The sequence below is a fragment of the Ustilaginoidea virens genome, chromosome 6 (assembly GCF_000687475.1).
Source record: "Ustilaginoidea virens chromosome 6, complete sequence".
Taxonomy (NCBI): domain Eukaryota; kingdom Fungi; phylum Ascomycota; class Sordariomycetes; order Hypocreales; family Clavicipitaceae; genus Ustilaginoidea; species Ustilaginoidea virens.
In genome coordinates, this window is record NC_057321.1 from 1563003 (window position 1) to 1586212 (window position 23210).

The following is a 23210-nucleotide window of genomic DNA, read 5'->3' on the forward strand; positions in this document are numbered from 1 at the left end:
AAAGGTCGGTTCCTTGATTGGGGCCTGCAGCACAGCTGCATCCTCTAGATGGCCCAGCTGCCCCGGCGCTCTCGCACTCCCCAGGCCAGAGGATCGAGGTTGTCGAGATCGGGATGCTGCCTCGCCCACTCGGTAATGTAGCTCCTCAACGCCCTCCATCTGGGGCATCGCGCGCTCCCCGACGCCTGCCGCAGGTCCATGTCGAACATGTGCCCCTTGGCCATTTGCTTCTCGTCATCCCGGCAGAGCTCCTCGACCGACACGCGGCTGATCTTGGAAAGCTCCTCGTCAAAGGAGCGAGCGGTGGCGGGGTACCCTAGCGACAGGTAATTGTACACCTGGGTGATGAAGTAGTCGTCAAACTCGGATGCAATCTTCTCGTCCCGCTCCACCTGCGCCTTTTCGCGGCGGAGCCGGCCGTCCAGGCCGTGCAGCATGTGCAGGCCCCTTGACGGGCCGTTTCTGGCTCGCTGGTGGTCGGCGGTCTTGGTCGGGCTCGCCGCGCTCAAGCTTTCCGACGAGTTGGAGGAGGTGAGCGTGGATTCCGGTTCCTCGCTCATGGAGCGCGAGTCGTGGCCGGCGGCGCCGCGGGGGCTCCCCGGCGGGTAAGGCGTGACGAGCATGTTGGCGCCGTGCAGATCGGCCGGCACGACGTAGTCATTGCTGGATTCGCTCCGGCAGCAGTATCCCCTCCACAGACCGCCCTGGCCGGTGGTGTCGCGGTTGTGTTCCTCGTACACTTGGCGGTAGATGAATGGATGGTCCGTCTCCAGTTTCGTTTGCTTCGGCGAGGGGCACCGCCGGAACTTCAGATCCTTGCCAAGCATCGGAGGCGACGCGGCTTGCCGCATCCGATGCAGCTGGAGATTGTCCGGCTGCAGTCCAAAAGCACCAAAGGGCCGGCCGAAACCTGCGCCGGGTCCTTCTCCAGCACCACGATCGGCCGCAACCGCAACCGCAGCCGCATCCCCGTATTGACGACTCCTGTCGTCTGCTGTGACGATGCCGGACTCGGGCCGTGCAAAGGGTGTCAGCGAGCTCCTCAGATCCTGTAGCTGGGCCACGGAATCTCTTCTCTCTCTCCTCTCCTCGGGGGCGATCCTATTGGTCGTTGTCCACAACGGGTCGGGAGGCATGGGTAGGTCCATCTTGTCCAGATCGGAATCTGTCCGCACAAGGGCGACGTCCTCGTCTTCCATACCCAGCTCCGAGCCTTGTTCCCCTTGGTCATGTGCCCTCTTCTCGGCATAGTTTTGCATATGCTTGTGCCACCAGTTCAACCCCAGGTTGGACGACTTCCTGCGCACTCTGGGCTGGACACCATCTTGTTGATGCTGGGGCGTATATTCCGCCGAGTTGTCGCTGTCCGAACCCTCTCGAAAGTAAAAGTGCGCGACGCCGCCCTCACGGGCCCGGCTGTTGGGAAAGGCGGCCAAGGCAACCTCTTCCATTTGCCTGGCTGCTTCCTTTGCGGCAATGTCGAGGAGGTACTGCTTGACGCCTTCGTCCTCGGACTCCCTCCGGGTTGGGGGAGGGTGGCGGATGGGCTCGTCATCCCACGAGTCGCCGCCATTTTTCCTCCTGGCTTTCGTCTTGGCTACGTAGATGTGGTTGGTGTACGGGGTGATGTCGGTCTTGTCGGTTGGCCTGGTAGCTGGGGCGGGGTCTCCCACTCGCCTGGCCCTTCGCGATGTCTCAATCAGTTGAGGTTTGAACCGGCGCCTCTCGGACACTTGTGGCATGGGCATCAGAGGCGAGGTGGATAGAGGGGAAGGCTCAGGCGTCGGTTCGGGGACCGGACCGCCTGGGTGACTGCCATGCAAGCTACGGTTCCGGTTCGACTGGAAGGTAGTCTCGATGGGCACGGGGGCAAAGCGTCGTTTGGGCGGATGGGAGCTCTCCATCGCTCGAGGGCTTTGAGACGGGTTAGAACCTGGAACTCTGTGGGTGGGGGCGCGGCCAAAGTTTGAGCCTGTTTCGCGAGCTGGTGCCCCCTTGTGGGCTTCCGGGATAGCCAACGATGATGGGTGGACAAGACACAGAGATGGATGGCTGGCAATCGAACAAGGTTACGCCTCGAGGCGCGGCGCGGCGGCAAAGGTCGGCAGTGACCCTGCAGCTTGGCTCCGTCACCTCACCCACCGCATGCAACGAAGAGCGGTGGGGGGATTTCGGAGGATTTAAGAGGCTTCGGCTTTGGGAGGCTTCCCGCCCGAAATCCTCGTCAAGTTCCAAGGCGACAAAAGAATGGCGATGCGCAGCAACTCTTTGCTCGGGTGGACGACAACAGAAGCGGCCTCGAGAAAGGGGGATGAGGGAGGGGGCGGGAAGGAGGTTGAAGCTGAGATGAGAGCGGCCAGGGTTTCCCAGTGCCTCCTCACTAGTGCACAACCCTGAAGTTTGTATCATGGCCACCTCACGATGGGGTGGAGAGCATTGACACGATGAGCACAACTCGGCACAGCATAAGCACAAGGCACAGCACAGGCACAGCACAGGCACAAAGCACGGCACAAGCACTGTTGAGCCCCGGTTTGACTAGGCTGGTCTGTTCCGTCAATTGGTCTGTTGCATATGTGTGGGGCGGGACTGAGGCGTGCATTATGTATTCTGCGAAGTACATGCGGACCATGGAGTGGCTATCGTGAATGAATCCATGATGGAGGCAGCTGGAATGGACGGCGTCAGCTGGTGGGGGTCAACAAACTGGCAAACTTGGCAGGTGGTGGCTATCAGCCGAGCACTCCGGAATCCGCACCCAACGTGCTCCTTGCTTGAAGCAGGTGCGCTCCTACTTCAGAGAGTTCGAGCCAACCTGGACATCCGAGTCGCCGCAACTCGGCAGTTCTGCCCTCCGGCGCCCCTTCCTTTTCCCTTCTCCCCCCCCCCCACCCCTTCCCCCTTGCCCCTTCCTTCTTCCTCTGAAGCAAGAGAGTGCCCTCGACGCACACTGTGTTTACACACTGTCCGAGGCTGCAATCTCGCCCCTCCTCATCCTCAACACCTCTGGTAGAGACACAAGTCTGTTCAGCGTTGCAAAAAAAAAAAAAAAAAAAAAAAAAAAAAAAAAAAAAAAAAAAAAAAAAACTCCATGGTACTTGTGGTTGGAGAAATCAGACCCATCAAACCTAAACCCCAGGAGCACACGTCCAGCCACGGCCCGTCCGTCACTGACCTTCCTTCAATAGGATGCAAATCCGGGTCAGACCAAGGTAGTGTGGGGGGCCCCGATCAGTTTGGTGCGTGCCTTGGCGGCAGTTCTGGTCTTTGGATGCGTAATCGGTCCTGGAGCTGCCAAAAACAAGGTTCCGAAAAAAAAACAAAGGGGCCGCCACCCAGATACAAAAATGGACAATGGCAATCGACAGTAGGTACGGAATGTTGCTGGCTGACGAGAACGATGCGCTAAACTCCAAAGGGTAGTGTTATTCTGGATCGACGATCGGAGCCTGTTTCTCCTTCTAAAAAAAAAAAAAAAAGAAGAAGAAGAAACGGGAAAATAAAAAACTCAGGCCAGGGACGAAAGTTAAACGTCGGATGCCGTCGACGACTATCCCTTGGTTGCATTGGATGACGCGGACGCAACCAAGGCTTTAACGGGGCTTGCGGTTCGTTCAGCACGCATTGCAACCCCAATGCTTGGGTTTCCGCCCATTTCGTCCTCGATCCCACCAGTTTTTGCCTGATGCATTAATACCGACCATCCTGTGCCATTCCCACGAGATCCATCGGTTATCTATGACGGATTCCCTATCGGCTTAGAAATGGCTCCGATGGGGAAGCCTTGGGTGCTTGGCTCGTACGTATCCACGCTTCAAGGAAGCAAACAGTGCTCTGTAGTGTCCTCGGGGTTGCGCAATCAATCATCAAGGCACAGGCGCTCAAGATTGCCATGCCATTATGCAGCATGGTAAAGTGTTGAGTTGAGTCTCGTCGGCCATGGACCATGGTCGCAGGTAAACTCGGCTTACCGATTCTGAAGTCGTACCTGCCCTCACCCCACATTGAAATGACGGTGTGGTTTCTGAACCTTTGGCCCGCCTGGGCGGCGGAGATTGCGAAGAGGAGTGGCTTCGGCCGAACAATGCTGGGCGCCGTGAAGATGAAAATGAGCGGCATGTGAGTCGTCGTCCACCATACGAGTGGCAACTCGCGACCAACACAAGACATGTCCAAAAGGATGGATGCTATTCGGTACAGAGTGCTGGATGTATTGTCTGTGACACGATGCATTGTATCCCGTCGCGGGTGTCTCACAACAGATTGCATGGCCATCAAACCTGACAGGCGCGGCAGGTAATGTGATTGAACTAGACGCCCAGACTGCAGCATTCCAACCGCCACCTCGATGCGGGTTTCCGAAGACGCATCGCATCAACTTGTCCCGGGGAAGGGCTCCCTCTTCCGACATGGTCGTGCCTGGGGTCGCCGGATTAGGTTCCAATGCGTTCGTTTTCCATCTGATGGTTGTTTTTCCCCGCGTTGAACGACTTTTGACACCCCCGGCGGCTTGCTTTGCTTGGTGCTTGTTACTGTACCAAGACGGTGTGTGGTTGATGACCTCAAGGCTGTACTCTGTACGTACCTGTTGGCACGGAGTAGGGCGGACTCTCTCTCTCTCCCTCTCTCTTTAAAAAAAAGAAAAAGAAAAAGAAAAAGAAAAAGAAACAAGAGAAAAAAAAGAGGCAACGCTGCAGACCGGGGGTAGTCGGAATAGCCGGAAATAGACGAGTCTGAGAAATTGATGCTTCGCGTTCCTTGGTGCTTCTTGTCCAAGAGTTCGATTCGATTTTCCCTTTGTTCATGCAACACCGGCACCAAAGGCAAAGGACGAGGTACAGTACGGAGTAGGCAAGGGAAGAAAGACAACGCCGATGCTGTCCATGATTCAGCAGGTAGATTAGGTTAGGTACCTAAGGTACCTAATGTTGCAATATAATATGCGGAGCACTCGGTATGTACATGCGTCGCTTACCACAATCGTGGACGACCACGTCAAGGAGGCAAGGAGGCAACATTGAAGGCACGACAGACAGCAAGAGGAAACCGCTGTCCTCTCGCCCTCCGATCCCTCCGGACGTGCCGAAGGGGCCTAGCCTCGGAATATAGCCGCCCCCGGCAAGGGCCTCTTCGGGTCTTCCAAGTCCATGCCAAAAAAAAAAATTGGTCTGAAATTGTGCTCCCCGTGCGGAAAGCATGGTGAGGCTAGCAAGGGAAAGGCGGCCCAATCGGATTGTCGGGCTGGCCTTATCCAAGCGGTAGGTATCGCAAAAAGTGACCCATGCCAGAGAAGCTTGAAACGATTCGCAGCCGCGACTAGACGAGCCTAAAAGCAATCTACTTTTACGGCGTGGCAGGAATTGAACGATTTGTACCAGGGAGAACGGGCCCGCGGCGGAGGAAGAAGCTTGGCAAGGGGGGCCCCCATGTTGTTATGCTGCTATATTTAAGTTGGGTTTTGCGATTTACAGTTTGCGCGGACCGGGCCTCGGACACGATGCTCTTTGCGGCGGCGCACCAACAACAGCGCCATCAGCATCAGCGCCATCAGCTTCGCTCGACATCTGGTCGCGGTCTGATCGCGGTCTGGTGAATCTGGCTGGTTCAATGTTTCTGGCCGCTCCTGCCGCTCCTGCCGCCCAGAGAAGCGAAGCAACAAGCGATTTTGGCAGCGACGACCGCTCGCTGGCTGACAAGAGGGACTGCCAGCTGAACCAGACTGTCCAAGTCCAGTCTTGTATTGTCTTGTCCTGTTCTGCTACAATCAGGTTCCCTGGTCATCGTGCGGGCTGGGGGCTACTTGCCACTTGCTACTTGCTACTTGAGGTCAGGTACTTGCTACTTGAGGTCAGGTACTTGCTTCTTGCTGTCGACTGACACGGGCTGCTGGCCCCTCGTCCGTCCGCGATTGAGTCAGCCTCCTCCCGCAAGATGGAACCTTGTATTGCCATGCGCCCTCCCCCGAACCTTCCAAGGCTGCCACCCCCCGGATATGCTTTGCTTTTCTTTTCTTTTTTCGGTGCCTGGCCCTCTTCGCATTTTCCCTGCCTCCTAATCTTAATTCTCGTTCTTGCCTTTTGCATATATAATCGCTTTCGCTCACAACCCGCCCCGGGTGCCCTGGGTGGTTTTCCCACCTTGTTGGTTGTTGGTTGTTGGTTTGGACTCTGTGTTCCTATTGCTTCACCTACTGCTTCATCTTTGGCTGCTCTTTTCCCTCTCCTCGACGCCCGTTGCCTGAACCAAGTCTCGATTTAATTACCTGGTCAGCGAATTGTCCTGGCCACCTCGACGCTACAGACCACTAGTCGCAACATTTCCTCCCCGATCCTTGCCTTGCCGTAATCGCACCGGCATTTGATGCGTTCCCGCTCTCCTCCAGCAAAAACAAAACTCTTGCACCAGATTCGCCAAGAAACGCCATCCCATTTTTTACTAGCCAGACGACTACGCACTACACTACACACGCCACACACCTCGAACGACGAGCCGACTTGTCGCATTCTTCTGGGCCGTCCTTCTTTGCCTTGGTTGGCATTTGCCGCAGCCCTGGCAGCGGCAGCGGCACCGGCAGCGGCACCGGCGCTGGAACCGGCGACTTCCAGGTAGTTTCCAGGTGGTGAGTGCATCATGACAGCGGCCAGCAGCGGCAACGGCAACGGCAATGCGACTTCGACCTTCCAAATGTCAACGTCGCCTCCAGCGACCAGCAGCCCCTGTTCGCCACCTGCACACCCCGTCGCAAATCCTCCCGCCACACCTCGCTGCCTCTCTCTCGACGCCGCCTCGCATCCAAAGAGTCGCGGTGGCGGCACGACCCCGTCGTCGCTAGCCGGCGCTGGCACTCATGTTGCTGCTATTGACGCACAAGCTGGCGTGCCTGGCCCTCGCCCTGGCAAGGACGCCACGCTGGGCCACAGGCAAGACCCGTTTGCCGCCATTTCTCCCGCCAAAACCCCAGACCTGCCTCCTGTGCCCGACGGGGCCAACGCGAACAGCACGGCATGTCCAATTCCACAACCCGAACAAGAGGCTAGCCCCAGCCCGCGCCCACACCTGCGCCTGCGCCCACGCGCCAGACATTGTACCCAGGACCAGGCCCCGGCTAGTCCATTGCCTATTAGGAGGCCACCCCCCGAATTTTTTCATCCCCTTGTCGAGGCACGCCCGCTCCGCACCGCCAGCGTGCGGCCTGATACAAAGATTGTCCACCCGAAACCCATCGCCCATCCGCCCGCCCTGAACCACAACCTTCCCGACAGCTTGATTCGATCCGGCTCCGCGGCTGGAAACATTGCTCAGCTCGAAGCCACGGCCGAGCGGCTGTCCATGACGAGTTCCATTGACGATGCTATTCGTGAGTTGCACCTGGAACTGAAGCGAAGCGACAGCAGACGATCAGCGAGATTGGCTCTATCCCGCATGGCCTCGGTTGACGAGCTCGTCGCATCTCCGCCCGCTCCCATCGGACCACACTTCTCGACCGCAGCCTCCCTCGTCCCCGCAAACAGCGCTGCTCGTCACCGCGGTTACTCGCCCGCCGCCTGCTTTGCCATGTCGCCAAGCGTGTCGCTGACCGGTCCCCTTCGCTGCGGCTCCATACACTCCGCAGGTAGACCAGATGCCACCTTTGACTCGATGCTAGCACGGAATCCTTCTGGAAAGTCTTCCATCAGGAGTTTCCGATCAAGCAAACCCTCCCTGGCCGAAATCTCCGAGTCGGAACCTGTTTCGCTCGACAAGAAGGCCTTTGACGAAGCCGATGCCGCGCCGCCTCTCGAAGATCTGGCGGACGAAGGCATGCAGCAGCAGCTTTCGGACACCGCTGCCGATTTTGTGCCAAGCACCGATGCATTCCACCAGATGCTCCAGGACGGCCTGGGATCATCGGCTGGACCCCAACAGGGTTCCAAGGCTACCACCGCCGCCGCCAACACCACTGCTACGCGGCGGCGGCAGCAGCAGCAGCGCCGCCCTGAGAGCGTTCACTCCAGCAATACATCAGAGCAAGCTCGCGACGCCTTTGTCGACTTTGACGGAGTCCATTGGGAGCCACAAGATGAAGCCGACTCGTACGTGCCGCAAGCCTTGGAGTCAGATGTATTGGCACAGCGACCAATGCTGGTCTCCACGGCTCAGCCGACTCAACGGACTTCTTACATTGACCCATCGACGGGCCAAAATATGCTGTATTATCCTGCACGCGTTCCCGCCATGCTGAACCTACCTCCCAAATTATCCACGAAGCCAAAGGCTGCCTCCCGAAACGACAGAAGATCCCAAATCCTGAGCACCATGATGGATATGACGGCGGCGCCATGCATGCAAGATTCCACCCAACGCAAGCGTCAATCCGTCTTGGCCGATTTTGGGGCGACCTTCCCCGCCGACCCCCCGGTCCGCGACTCCTGGCTGCCAGACCCCATTGCCAGCCACCGAGACTCCTTTGCAGCTCTGTCCTCGTTTGGTGCTCTGGACGAAGCTGCACAGCAACCGGTCGGAGTAGCCAACCACGTCACAACGAGGCAAGACGCCGCCCCACGCCGCCCTGAGCGGCTCTCCAAGCTTCCCAAGGATAATCGAAAGTCGGTGGCTTCCATGCTCGGCAACCTACCGGCGCAACTTCGGGCTAGCGCCTTTTTCGATCTTCCATCCATAAGCCCAGAGGTTGAGATCAAGGATGGATCTGCCATGGCTACGCTCGATAGCATTCTCGATGCCTCGGCCAGTGCACCTGTAAGCGCATTCACCGACCACCTCTATGTCGGCAAACTTGGGCCCGAGGTGTATGGGAAGCAAAACCAGAAGGGAGGCGGGAAATCCGCCGCGACCGGACAGCCTCGTGCACAACCCAAGAAGATGTCGTCGATGGTGCGGCTGGGTCGTAAACGCGGCAGCAGCAGCAGCAGCAGCAGCAGCAACGGTGATGACAAGCCAGCGCGACCGCACAGCAGCATAGCCTTGACCTCGACTGCGCTTTACGGCGTTGCCCACCGTGGTGACGGCCAACTTACCCCGGACAGCGCTGACAGCGCGGAGCGGGTTATTCGGCTCGGTGCCGGACGAGAAGGCGTGCCGGGGCGGCTAGATCAAGGGGCGGAGCTAGAAGAGCAGCAAGAAGAAGAAGACGACCAACCCTTCGAGGCCCGTTACCAAGGGCCCCCCACCACCCTACTGGCCGAGCTGATGATGCGGAAACAGGAGCAGAGGCAACGCGTCAGGAACTTGGGCAAGGGCCTTCCCAACGGCAACTATGCCACGCTCCTGGACTTGGACACAGTCGCCGAGGTGCAGATGAGGAACCGCAAGAACAAGCGAGTCAACCTGGCTTGGGAGCACGTGGACGCGCTTGATGACCAGAACGGATCCGACGACGAAGACGTGCCCCTGGCCATCGTTGCCGCTATGCAGCGCGGAGCCAAGAATCTGGCCGACCTCGACAGACCCGTCGGTCTGATGGAAAGGCGGGAGAGGGAGGACAACGAGCCTCTGAGTCACCGTCGCGCGCGGTTGCAGGGAATGGAGCCTCCGACCCCTGCTGCCGCCCTGCCCGCCAGGCAGAGCATGATGTCTTTCCCGGCCGCACATGCCCTGGAGCTTCTCTCGCCCAACGCTGCTGCTGGGGTCGGGGTAAGCGTCGGCCCAGAAGAGCCTGAAGGCGGCGCCATGGAAGAGGTTGAAGGCGAGACTCTGGGCGAGAGGCGTCGCAGATTAGCAACAAAGGATGGGGCGGAGGTGCTGCCCACGGCTCGTAGAGTCAGCCTCAGCTTTTCGGCCGAGCTTCTGAACCAGTTTGGCGACCCCGAAGACGGCAGGGACGGATCAAGCACAAGCAACAACAACAAGGAGGCGGGGGCGGCGAAGAAGCAGAGCGCAGCAGCGGCGGCGGTCCCAGCAGCCTCCAAAACACCCTGCGAGGAAGAAACCCTCGGGCAGCGTCGGCGACGACTCCAAGCGGAGCGTCAAGGCAGAGAGCGGGAAATGAGCCACGGCAACCCGACGACGACGACGACGACGGCGGCGGCGGCGGCGGTGGCGGGGACTTGGTCGGACCCGCCAGGGGCGAGACGGCTGAGTCTCGCCAACGTCCTGTCTGCCCACCCCACGAGGGAAGGAAACACGCGGGCGCGGGAAGAACAGGTGCGGAGCGAGCTGGAGATGCGCGCTGCGCAAGAACGCGAGTCCAAGATGTCGGCGATGCGGATTCAGATGCCGACGTGTCTGCCGCAGAGCAACCGCGACAGGTCGGGGGGGTTCCTGGGCGGCGCATTCAACGACGGCACGGGCGGCCAGGGCCCCAGGGCGGCGATGAACATGAGCAGCTCGGCCCTCTCGCCGGGCAACCGAGCGAGCGTCATGACGGGCTACGGGGTGCCCAACCTGGGAGTGGTGACGAGCCAGTCGGCCTTTGGGGCAGGGCTGAACGGGTTTGGCGGGCCGGGCGGTGCCGGCAAGAGCTCCATCAGCATGTACAATGACGCGGCGAGCCAGATGTACGGCGGCATGAAGCCGGCGCAAGCAAAGCCCATGGACCGAGTAGAACAATGGCGCTACAGCGTGCGTCCCTAGTTGTCGGGGCACCTTTTCCCTTGGTGGCTCTTGTCAGTATTTGCAGCATTTGCTTTCTTTTTTTTTTCTTTCTTTCTTTCTCTCTGTCTGTCCTACTTTGTTCTGATTTTCTTCCTCGGGGTTTTTTTTTTTTTTTTTTTTTTTTGTATTCAAAATCAAGCAACCCGTGTACTCCACGCTTATTCTTTACTTTGTCTCTATAACATCCAGTCAGCATTGCCAGGGCGCCCGGGCCATGATTTCGCATTCGTTGTTGGAGCCGGCGAAGGGGGGGGTGGTTGGGGGGGGGGGGGGGTTGGATAGGGCATATACTATATAGACAGCGTCATTTTTATCGCAGACCAGCGCAGACGGATCCCTCGACACGTAGCGCCTGCCCATGGTCTCCAACAGCGCGAATGACTGACTGGCCATGCGTCGGGGCTACCCGGACGAGGATGTAGCGATGTAGATGTAGCTCAAGCTTTGCACCGTGGACGGGCAGCCGGCGAGAGGGGGTAGAGTACGGAGTACGGAGTAGACCAGGTCAACGTGTGCGGGCAGGGCAGTACAGTACATGCTCGGTGTTGGATAAGGTAGGTCTGGTCTGGTACGGTACGGTACGGTACCTGCCGAAGGTGGCCAGCATCGCTCGCAGGCACTGCTGTGTGGTGCTCTGTGCCTCCATATGACGCTCTATACCCTATGCCCCTATTCCTATACCCTGGCGACAGACTGGACCTTCCTGCCGCAACAACCGCCTGCCTCAAGCCCGGACCTCGTTGCCAGTTGACCCGACGTGCACGCAAACACACAGCGGCAGGAATACGGAACATGCAGGACGAGCTAACCCCCAAAGATAAGATGCCAGGTACCTTTGCGTACCTGCTAACAAGGTGCAGCTTTTGCATCGGGCCCTTCTCTCTGCCTGCATGGCCTCTCGGGCAACCGGCCCAGCCGCCAAACCGACAAACCTTTCTTAGAAAAGCCCGAGCCAGTACGTTGACGTCTCAGAGCGCGTAACGCTGCAGGTGACGCGTTTTTCGTCTGCGTTGAATACATACGAATAGCCCCTTAGGCGTGCAAGCTAGCGGGAATAGCCTTACAGCGCCCGATGTGCCCGATGTGCCCGATGTGCCCGATGTGCCCGATGTGCCCGATGTGCCCGGACGTGCCCGATACAGCTCTTGTAAATCCGGAAATTGCCCGCACCCTAGCAGACCCACCTTCTGCTGAATAGAGCAGGTACCTACCTGATGGGGGCACCTTCTAGCTCGAGCAGCCGGCCTGGCCGCCGCCAAACATTCATCACTAAAGTGCTCGTGCTGGGAAAACCCCGGCCGTTCCAACGGAGCCAACAAGCGACGTCGCAAGTGTTCATGCCGTAGGTGGCGCATTCTTCGCCCGCCTCGAGCTGGCGTAGTTGACGCTTCCCGACACGAAGGACCGGACTTGTAAATTAAGCGGGGATCAGAACTTGTCTGGTATTATCGAGTCTGAACGCCGGTTTGTACGCCAGTACGCCAAATGATTTAGCGTGCTGGCGTACTGCCGCTATGCGCTACATTGGCGCGTTTTCTTGGCAACTATTCCTCTTACAGGGCATATAAGCGGCCACTGCTAGCGCGATACGTCGTGTGAATAAAGGCTGTAAGTGTTGGGGGATGCTTCCATGGAATTGCGTTGCAGATTCTTACTAATTTGCTCAAGGCGCCATGATTTATGATTTATGTCGTCTAGTGCGCCAGGCGCACTTACTTGGTTCTGGGCCATGGACTTGCGCTTTCCACCACCTTTCATTCTTGGTCTACGGAGTACTGATGTGCCCTGTGCCCCTCAACGTACGGTTTTCTATTGGCTCAGGGCCCTGGTCCGCTACAACGTCTGCTGCACCTTGCGCCAGCACCTTCGCACCTTCAAAGGGATTGATTGATACGATTTACTTTAGTTAGCTCAAGCCCTACGAATGCTACACCGTAAGACAGTCAAAGGGGAACAGAAAAATAAATACACAAAGGCATACATTTATTAGGTTTAGCGGGCTACTGCGTTCTTCTTTTCTTTCTCTTCTTCATGACCCACTGGCACGTGAGACGGGCTATATAGACTCCACCGTCAGTCACATCTGGTACCTTGGCGCAATCACGCCCCGTTTATATCACATCGTGCACCGTAAACACCAACCCTCGGCGTGTCTACGTCACCGAGCCGCTGCAGCCGACGCCGCTGTCCTGTCCGACTGCGTGATTCGGGCGGGCGGCCTTGACCAAAGTGGATCCGCTGCGAAATCGCTCGCCCGAGTCTTCTTCATCCCTGGTTGCTTGCTAAACATGCGGTCAAGGGACAGAAAGGGGGCAGGGAGGACAACGCAACATGGTTGCAGCATGATGGCCCAGGTGGCAAAATGCCGATCCGCGAGGCTCTTTCCCCTTTTTATAGATGCCAGGTCCCCCCCCCCCCCCCCCCCCCCCTGATGGTATGGCAATGGCCAATGGTAGGAAAGGTGGCAAAACAGCCATGGTGGGAATGATGCCGCGGGGGAAAAGAAAAAGACAAGTCGCCTAGCTAGCTACCGACGTTTCTCGTCTGCTATGTTTGTCTATGACGACGAGGGAAAAAGGTCGTCGTCTCATCTGCCATGTTGACTACGACGACGAGGGAAAAAGGTCGTCTCATCTGCCATGCAACTACGTCGACGAGGGAATTATGTCGCCAAAGTCGTACCAGTACACGCCGGGCATCCTTCGCCGGGCCCTGCAGATCAGCGCGGAGAAGCGCGAGATTCGCCTGGTAAAGACGTCCGACCAGTTGCCAATGGTCGAGTACGGCAGCAGCTCCTGGAACCGGCCGGGGTCGCTGTGCAGCTCGAGGCCGGCGGCCAAGAGCGGCAGGTCGCTGCACGTGGGGGTCCTGCCCGTCTTGCGAAAGGCCATGTCGATGTGGGCGAGGATGGTGGTGGCCAGGGCCGACGCCGTGGCGCGCTCGGTGCCAAACGGGAAGCGCAGCCGGTGGATGATGAGCAGCAGCGTCGCCTGAATGATCTGCACCTGGCACAGCATGTGCACGACCTCGGCGCTCGTGTACGTGTCGCAAAAGTCGTCCGCTATGACGGGTTTCCAGCCGCGCACGCGGCGCTCGAGGTCGTCCAGGCGTCGGGACAGGGCGTAGCCGTCGTGGCCGTCGGCGTGGCCGTCGTGGCCGTCGTCGACGTCCCCCCGGGCGGGCCGCCTGGCCTGCCGGAGCGCGTGGCTCAGCACGGCCACGGTGTGCAGGTGCACCAGGAGGCCGCTGCAGAGGCCCATGCAGGCGTCGACGTGGGAGTGCAGGGCAGGGTGGTCCATGCGGATGGTCGGCAACCTCGTCTTCATGAGGCACTCGGCCGCCTCGGTCAGGACGATGCTGGTCAGGAAGCCCGCGTAGGCGCCGCGCAGGATCTTGCCGGCCGAGAGGAAGTGGGGCTTGAGGAGGTTGAGGGTCTGGTTGCACACGTGGAGCAGCTCCGGGCCCCCGACGGTCATGACAAAGTGCAGCAGCTGATAGCCGAGCATCAGGCAGGCCGTGCTGTCGAGCTGGTCCGTGACCTTGAGGGAGCGCAGCGTGCCCAGGGCCGAGGCTGCGTAGCGGTAGCTGGCGCTTCTGTCGCAGGCGTCCCCCATGGAGAGGGCGTAGGCGAGGTAGCCGTCGGCGACGACGGCGTGGGAGGACAGCAGGTGGAAGACGAGCCTCTGGCGATACGACGCGCAGAAGCTGGGGCCTAGGACCAGCTTCTGGAGGAAGCCTTCCTGGTGCACGACGCGGTCCAGCAGGAAAACCTCCCTGTCGGTCAGGAAGGGAAACGGCGACAGAAATGTGCTTCGGGGCGAAGGGCTGGCCGGAGGCGGAGGCGGAGGCGGCGGCGGCGGCGGCGGCGGCGGCGCGACCGGGCCCAGCCCCGGCCCCGGCCCGGGCGACGACTCTGTTGGCGACGACGACGACGACGACGACGACGACGACGACGATGACGACGACGGGATCACGTCTGCCAGCGGCATCCTCCTGGCGCTGTCACAGCCCGGGCGAGGAGGCCGGGCTCGTTTGGCGAGAGTCTTGAGGCAGGATGGCGGTCGGCCGGGCCGCTTCAACGGCCGTCGAGTCTCGCACACGTGCCCGATCCTTGTGCACCGTTCACACTGAAACACGCCGGGGCTCCATTGGCAGCGCTCCTTGATGGCGTGGCACCGGTCACAGGACCGGGGGACCTGAGATTTGTGAATCATGATGGGCCAAAGATGACGGGCCCTGGAAGACGGGGGGGGTTTGTCGGCTCGCCGGTTGCCGGTTGTCGGTTGCCGGTTGTCGGTCGCTGGTCGCTGGTCGACGAAGCGTCCAGCAATCGAGAGATGGGGCGGGGATCCTTTGTTTGCTCCGTCTCTCCTTCGGTAATTGCGTTTTTGCCTTTTTTTTTTGCCTTTGTTTTTTGTTCTTTTTTTCGTCTCCCTTGCTTCTTTCTTTCCCTTGGGCTGGTCGACGACGAGAGGCGGCGAGAATGGAGAGGATCAACGCACGGGACAACGGGTCGCTTTTGAGGAAGCCGGAGCTGCCAGTGGCCAGCTGCCAGTTGCCATGTGGCCCCGTCCGCCCTTCAGCCCAGCCACATGCAGCTTCCGAGAGCCACTACAGCCCGATCCACAGGGGGCCACACTGGCGGGGGGGTCTGGGCACGGCAATGGCTCAACCAAAACCCCACCCGACGGTTAGCTCGCGCGAGACCCGAGCATGTCATGCGATTGGGTGTATAAGTTCCATTGCAGAGCCGCACCATCACACGTGACCGCCGCCGGGGGTTTTTTTTTTTTTTTTTTTTTTTTTTTTTTTTTTTTTTTTTGTTGGTGTGGCTGCTGACTACGAATCAACGTTACCGTGCGCTCGGCCCTGCGAAAGCTGATGGCCGGCCACGTACTGGCAACCGTCCTTCTCTCCAGTCATGGCTCATTCTTGTTGCGGATTGAATAAAGCCACCGGGCCGCGGGACCGACGAATCCGCGAAACGGAGAGGGACGGACGACGCTTCGCTTCGCCTCCCATATACCAAGCAGTGTTGCGGAGCCACCAGCCCGGCCATCTGATGCCGAGTCCCGTCATATCAGCCCGCACGTTGCACGTTCCCGTCCTCGCCTTCTAGAAGGACCCTCTGGAACCTTGGACGGCTCGACTTCCCCAGCTCCCCATGCTAAGCAAGCCCTTGGGGACCCGGGTCGCAAAGACATTGTTTGAGTTGTGCCACGCGCAAGTCGGCCGGGTTATACAACACAACGCTAGGGCGCGAACAACAGCTCATGCTCGTCTTTGCCGAAGCACCCTCGTGGCAGAATGGCCTCACGGTAAGCTGCTCCAGAAACTAGCTGGAAGATTCCATTACATTGCTACGACAGGTTACTAACCAAGGATATTATTATTATTATTACCCGACCAAGCGCTGGGTAACAGGATGGGGGTGGATACGAAAGCAAAATCGTCAAACGCCGGGCTTGAGGCCCGCTCGCTTTGAGTTGATGTAGTTGCCTGAAACGCTCGCTGTGGAGCTGGACAGCATGTTGAAACATGACGCAGAGCCGGGCCGCAAGATGTCAAATCTGCCAAATCTTTCCGAGTCTCAAGCCCCGACGTGACTGATAGCTGGTGAACCCGGGGGGAGGGGGAGGGGGGCCGGTGGTAAGATGGCGATAAAACACGAGGGGGAATAAGGTGGCCAAAAGATAAACCAAAAAATTAACCAAAAAAAATAAGACGAGCGACTGACTCGGAAACGGCGTCAGTTACGTGGACTGGTGGCCCTCGCGGCACCCTTTTCCTGCGAGGCAAAGTCTGCCTCGAGGTTCGACGATTGAGAAAGACGGAAGCCTGATGTTTTGTCGAGACAAGTCGAGTCGTCATTTTCGCTTCCGTGCCGCGCCAAAATGGACGAGTCTCCAGGCCACATGTGCTCCCAGCAGAATGGGCGGAGTGGAGCCGCGGAACCCGGCACCGCGTGGCAATGATCTGTTTTGCCATGGTTGGCTGGGCTCGCTTAGGTGCCTGCGGAATAGCTCCGCACCCGCCGTACTTTCTTTTTGCTGCTCCGTGCCGTCGGATGCGATGCCGCTGTTTCGTAGAGCATCTATGTATGTACCCAGGTGCGGTGCGCCTCCTGTGAGGTCCGGATATTGCGGTACACAATACCCAATAAAGTCACGCACGTTGCGTGGCGTCACACTTTTGGTGCAACACCAGAACTTGACTATGCAGTAGCCCCTATGTGCAATTGGTCGTCAGCGTCCGTTACCCGTCGGGGGTGGGGGGGGGAAGCAAAGCACGAAATGAAGACATAGTCTGAACGGGTTTAAAAATAAAATATAAAAAAAAAAAAGGAAAATGGGATTGAAAACATAATAGCAAAAGTAATACGGGTAAAACATGTTGCTTTTACTTTTCAAATCGGAGATCAAAACCTGTTTGTTTTCTTTCCCATGGATATATACTCGTGCTGTTACGCGCCTGGTTTAGCTAAGCAGACCTTTTTTAACTGGAAAGTTGATTGGCTGGATGAAAGCGACATATATATTATTGACGGATACGTAAAGTCAACGGGTTCAAAGTATAAAAAACGCGGGCTGCGATCTGCGATGCAAACATCTGGCTTTCACGTTGGGAGAGGCGGACAAGAGCAGAGAGAGAGTCGGTCAATACGTGGCAGAAGAAGCCTGACCAAAAACGAACAAGTATGTAGATGAGCAAATTTTTCTAAAAAAAAAAAAAAAAAAAAAAAGACAAAAAAACCAGAGCAAAGATAAGAAATGAAAAGAAAGGAAAGGAAAAGAAAAGAAAAGAAAAGAAAAAGAAAAGTCCGACCTTGTTTGCTGCTTCCCGCCCGAGTCAGTCAGTCGGACTTTGACTTTCGGCCTTTCGAGATGGCCTCCCTGCCAGGCCAGGCCAGGCCAGGCCAGACCAGGCCAGGCCAGGGCCGCCAGCCAGCCGTGCAAGGCCCCCACCAGGGCCAGTGTCTTCCGTCTTCCGTCTTCCGTCTTCCGTCTTGGTCGGCCAACTGATCGGGCCCAGCGGCTTGTCGTGCCGGCGGCTCTCGGCATTTTGTCGCATCAGCAATTGGGGCAGGTTTCTGCTCGACCGCTTCGTGACCCGGCGCCGGTCGCTGCGGGGCCTCAGGCTGGCTGTCTGCTGCTGGCTGCTGCCTGGCTGGACCAGACTCTCTCTGGAGCCCTCACAGTTGGTTGCTGCAGGCTGGCCATGACTGTCCTCAGTTGCCCCCAGCAGGCCTCAGCACTTTAGGCCTCAGCGCTTCAGGCCTCGGCACCCAGGCCTCTCAGCACCCAGCTATGTAGCATTGACCAGACGGTCACGGTCACGCCTGGACAGACAGGGCTTTGCCCCCCCCCCCCCCCCCCCCCCCCCCCCCCCCCCCCACCTTTTCCCCCGGTTCTTGTCTGGTGCCTCGCAGCCGGCAATCGCCTCAAACAGCACATCCGCTGCATCCCCTGCGGCCGCCTCCTGTCCGCTTGCGCCCGCGTCAACGTCGACGCCTGCGTCAATTCCGTCGCCGCCATCCCGCCATCTCGCCGCCCGCACGTCCTTTCCCCCATTGATTCTTGATTTCCTAGACAAGCAGCCCTCCAGCCCGCCGTCGACCGCCGTTTCGTTGCCAACCCAACGCCCGTCATGGCCGATAACCACGCCGCTCCCTCCCCCTCGCGCGACTCGCACGACCTCTCCCTGTCCCCGCGTGACGTGACTCGCGACTCTCTCGTCGTCAACATGCTCCTGTCCTTGGACCAGCTGTCCCTCGGTCAACCCCCCCTCCAGACTTCCCTGTACGGCAGCAGAGGAGGAGACCGCGACCACGACCACGACCAGGACCGAGGCGACGACAACAACAACAACAACAACAACAACATCGACTATCCCTCGCGTCCGTGGACCGACAAATCCACCGCCAGTTCTCGCCACCACCATGACCATGACCCGCGTGCCCTTCACCACTGGCACCAGCCCTCCTACGGCTCTTCCGACTTTGATTCCCGCGCCGTCGACTGCTCGGCCCCGACCACCGCCGCGAGCCGTCCGCCGTCGCGAGGACGTCGCAGCGACAGCGGCTCCAGCTTCCTCCAGGAGCATTATTGCCCGCGAGCAAACAGCGTGCGGGAGCCGCCCTACAAGGTCCTGAACAGCACGCCGCCCCGGATCAGGCGCCAACGCCCCGGCCGGCAGAGCAACAAGAGCAACGCGAGCAGCAAGAGCAGCAAGAGCAGCAAGAGCAGCAAGAGCAGCACCAGCAGCAGCGCGAGCGTCGACATGGCCTGTCCGTATCCCGCCGGCCACCCAGATCGACGCATGGCGCAGAGGCCCAGGAGATCTGCTAGTCTCGACCACGGACCTCGGCGCCAGCCACTGCTCCAAAAGTCCGCTTCGTCGTCGCCCTTCCACGCCAACCTCCCCGGCGGCATGGCCAGCAACCACCACGACGATGCAGCCCCTACCCCAAACGTTCCCGCCGGGCCGCGCCGCGCCAGCTCCGGCGTTCCTCTCTCGCCTCGCCCTCCGCACCTTGTCAAGGCTCGCACAAAAGACAGAGACCGCGCACGTAGCACAAACCCGTCTGCCCGAAGCTCGCCGGGAAGAAGCAGGCGAGGGACTGCCCACCAAGTCGCCGCACCACCCGTCCAGACCAGGGCCACAATGGTCAGCGACGAGCCGCACTCCGCTCCTGCCCCCAGCGTGGGCTATGGCAAATCGAAAGAACCGGATACCGCCACCGCCTCTGCTCCCCAGTCCAAGGACCGTCCTGGCTTCTTCAGAAGAGTATTCGGGTCGTCCAAAGCCAACAACAACAACAACAACAACAACAACAACAACAACAACAACAACAACAACAGCAGCAGCAGCAGCAGCAGCAACCACCCTGCGCCCGTTCATCTTTCTGGTCCTCAACCGACATCCGCCCGCTTGCCGTCTTCCCCCGGCAACACAAGTTTCTCTCAGCAGTACTCGACTGCTCCTACATCAGCCCCTCCCTCTCGAGACCTGTCGTCATCACACTCGCACAACCATCCCCCGCTACAGAAGAAGTCGTCCTCCTTTTTCCGCCGCCGCAAAAAGTCAGTTGCTGATGGGGTGCCTCCTCTGCCCAACGCAGATCAAGCCCCCCCCTTGCCTTATTTATTTCGGGCCAAACCAGACCCGTTCAGGAACGAAGCACGCGCACAGGACGCTGCCAGCTCAGCAAGCAGCCTTGGTCAAGGCCTAAGTCAACATCTCGGCGAACCTTCCACGGGCCTTGGTCTTGCGGGAGTCGCGGTGTCCACGCCGTTGTCCGACGTTACCAACACACCAAGCACCAAGTCTGACACTCATGGAGAGGCTGGAGCCGAGGAATATAAACGAGACTTCTCCCCGGACTACGAGCCAAGCCCGACCGCTCGCATACGAAAGGTTCGCCCGGAGCCTACTGCCGACCGACTTGAAGGCACACCGTCCCGGACACCACCCCAGAAGCAGTTTCCCCGAAAACTGCGAGCCAGCAATTCTTTCCTCGATCTCGACGCCGGCAGCGATTGCGACGAGCAAGATGACGCGGCGCAAAACAACGCTGACGCCTTGCCTTTGGAAACGAGGGCGAGCGATGACGAGGATCGGGACGCCACGATCCGGGGCAGGAAGAAACAGCCCACGTCGGGGCTGGACGAGGGCACGAGGCACGCAGCGCCACAGCCAAAGCTCAAACCGCCACAAACCGATGGCCGTAGATTGACGAGCTTCGCGTCAGGCTCCACCGAATCAGGGTGCAAGACTGCTCCGAGTGCGCCGCCGAGCGTCCTTGTCGAAGAAGACGGCGACCCGAACCCCGCGGCGCTGGGCTCCGTGCCGTCGGTCAAGTCCTGCCAACCGCTCGACGAGCCCGACTTCATCCTTGGCGAGCCCACCGAGGACGACTGCCAAAAAGCGCAGAGGATTTACGATGGCGGCGAAGAGTTTATCCAAAAGGACAAGGCGGCAGCCTGGATGGGAGAACAAGGTCCCGTCCGACAACGAACCCTCCAAGCCTACATGGACCTGTACGACTTCAAGGATTGCAGCATCCTCGCTTCTCTAAGACATGTCTGCGGACGCCTGGTGCTACGAGCCGAGACGCAGCAGGTTGACCGTATCCTGGTTGCATTTTCAAAACGTTGGTGCAACTGCAATCCACAGCACGGTTTCAAAACGACGGGTATGTTGACAAGCGGCCCCAAATGCATCGCCGAGGCTGCCCCCCCCTCCCTGTTTCTGTTTCTCTTTTCTCTCCCTCACCCTCACCTGAAATCTTTGTCACTGACCAAACGAGCCAAGACGTTATTCACATGATTTGCTACTCAATCATGCTGCTGAATACTGATCTCCACCTGGCGGACATTGAGCAAAAGATGACGCGAAGCCAGTTTATCAAGAACACCATGACCACCATCACACAGGCAGTGATTGAATCCGCTCCCAAAGCCTTTGGACGGCCAAGCATCCTCCCCGAAAAGAACGGAACGCTCGGCGCAGAAGCAAGCCGTCCGAGGGCTGATATAGGTCGTTCGAATCGCCACTCCTTCCGCCCCCCCCCTCGCCAGAACGCAAACTCGAGCGACCTTGATGACTGCGGCCCGCTGGTCAAGGCCCCCTTCAGCGGATCCATGAGAGCCTGGGAGGAACAAGTCGAGACGGTGCTGAAGTCCATCTACGTCTCTATCCGCGAGGAACGACTTCCGTTGTTTGGGTCCGAACACGAAAGACACATCGCAGCAGCCCCTTCGCAAACCAGCTTGTCTGTCCTGAGCATGTTGAAGAGGAGCCCAAGCGTCGTGAGCAAGACGCCTTCCGACACCCAGCTTTCGACGCGGGGCAGGGTCGTGGACGGCAGCCGCGCCAACAAAGCATCGCGATGGACGTCCAAGAGCAGGTCCCGTCCCGGCATCGGCCGCAACGGTTTCTCATCCAGCCGCACGAGCTTCGACGACGGCAACTCCATGTGGAGCCCGGCAATGTCCTCGGCCACCTGGAGCAAGCACTCGCTGGGGAGGACCCAAGGCTCCGTCTCGCAAGACTCGTTTGCCTCGTCCATGCCGCGGGGCGACTATCAGAGATCCATCGGCTTCGCCAACGCCTTGAGCCAAGCCATCGTCCGGGACGAGGACGCCAGCGGGGGCCGAGACCACGCCGCGTCGTCGTCGATTCTCAGCGCCGACCTCTCCTCCCCCACCCAGTTCCTGGACGACGAGTCGCTCGAGCTGGCCGGCCCGCCGTGGGTCAAGGAAGGCATGGTGATGCACAAGCACCACTTTGACGGGTACGGCAAGCGGGCAAAAGACCGCAACTGGACCGAGGTCTTTGCCGTCGTCGAGAAGGGCCACATGAGCTTGTTCTCGTTCAACGCGAGCAAGTCGATGCGCCAAAAGAGCCGGTCGAGGAACGGGGGCGGCGGGCCTCCCGGGCCCGTTGGCGGCGGCAACTGGCAAGACAACGCCGTCAGCCTGGGGATGTTTAGCCTCCGGCTGACGCTGGCGTCGGCCCTGCCCCCGCCGGGGTACTCGAGGTCGCGGCCGCACGTCTGGGCCCTCAGCCTGCCCACCGGCGCGGTCCACCTGTTCCACGTGGGCACGCCGGAAATCACGCGCGAGTTCGTGAACACGGCCAACTACTGGAGCGCGCGCCTCAGCACGCATCCCCTCGTCGGTGGCATAAGCAACATTGAGTACGGATGGAGCGACGGCATCGTCAACCACCAGGCGCTGGCGGGCGCCGTGGACGCGACGTCGACTGCCCCCGGGGGCGGCGGCCTCGGCCTCGGCTCCCGGCCGGGCAGCAGCGCGACCCACGGACGCAAGTCGAGCGTCGCCAGCAGCAGCTTCCGCGGCCCGAGCTTCGACCAGGCCCCGGGCGCGGCAGGCGCGGTCGGCTTCGCCAGCAACCCCGGCGGGCGCGGCAAACTCGCCGGCGACCGGGTCCACATTGCCGAGTGGTCGCCGCCGACCCAGAGCATGCGGCCGAGCAACGCCTCCGAGGCGGACCAGCTGCGCACGCTGGCCTCGTACGTCAAGAGCATCGAGGACGAGCTGCAGACCCACAACCAGCTGCGCAGCCCCATGCTGCTGGCCTTCACGCCCAGGGGGCACAACGCCGGCAAGGCCATGGCCAACTGGGAGCGCAAGAGCGCCTACCTGCTCCGCGAAATCGTCAAGTTCCGCACCTACGTCGACTGCCTGCAGCAGGCCGAGGCGCGCAAGCGCGAAATCTACACGGAGAGGGAGGCGGGCTCGGCCCCCAGGGCTGCGGGGGGGGGCTACTCGAGCGACGGAGACGCCGGGGCCGAGGCGGAGGCGGAGGCGGGCGGACCCGAGGAGGATGCCGACGAAACCCTGCGGCCGTGAGCTGGCGGCTGCCGCCTGTGCCTGTGCCTGTGCCTGTGCCTGTGCCTGTGCCCTTTTTTTTTTTTCTTTTTTTTTTTTTTTGTGTGTCGGGAGGCGACCAAGGAGCCGCGGGGGAGGGCTCTGCCTGGGTCTTGTTTGTTTCTTCTCCCTTGATCACTCTTGGCTCGTCATGACTCGAGTTTGGTCGCTCTTGTGTGTTTTCCTTCCGCCTGGCGTGTATGTGTCTCCTCCGTCTTGTCTTTC

The 23210-nt window shown here is 59.5% G+C and overlaps 4 protein-coding genes across 4 annotated transcripts; 2 read left to right on the forward strand and 2 right to left on the reverse strand.

The window, feature by feature from the left end:
• Positions 1-44: 44 nt before the first annotated feature.
• Positions 45-1904, reverse strand: UV8b_07374 (uncharacterized protein; the record flags this gene model as incomplete). Its single annotated transcript, XM_043144871.1, has 1 exon — positions 45-1904. The coding sequence occupies one exon, from the start codon at positions 1902-1904 to the stop codon at positions 45-47; it is 1860 nt and encodes a 619-aa protein (XP_043000806.1).
• A 4726-nt stretch (positions 1905-6630) lies between these two features.
• Positions 6631-10569, forward strand: UV8b_07375 (uncharacterized protein; the record flags this gene model as incomplete). Its single annotated transcript, XM_043144872.1, has 1 exon — positions 6631-10569. One exon carries the CDS (start codon positions 6631-6633, stop codon positions 10567-10569), a length of 3939 nt encoding a protein of 1312 aa, XP_043000807.1.
• A 2666-nt stretch (positions 10570-13235) lies between these two features.
• On the reverse strand, positions 13236-14804 carry UV8b_07376 (uncharacterized protein; the record flags this gene model as incomplete). The annotated part of the gene is made up of 1 exon (XM_043144873.1): positions 13236-14804. One exon carries the CDS (start codon positions 14802-14804, stop codon positions 13236-13238), a length of 1569 nt encoding a protein of 522 aa, XP_043000808.1.
• A 3433-nt stretch (positions 14805-18237) lies between these two features.
• UV8b_07377 (uncharacterized protein) lies at positions 18238-22967 on the forward strand (the record flags this gene model as incomplete). The annotated part of the gene is made up of 2 exons (XM_043144874.1): positions 18238-20785; positions 20905-22967. 2 exons carry the CDS (start codon positions 18238-18240, stop codon positions 22965-22967), a joined length of 4611 nt encoding a protein of 1536 aa, XP_043000809.1.
• Positions 22968-23210: the final 243 nt, after the last annotated feature.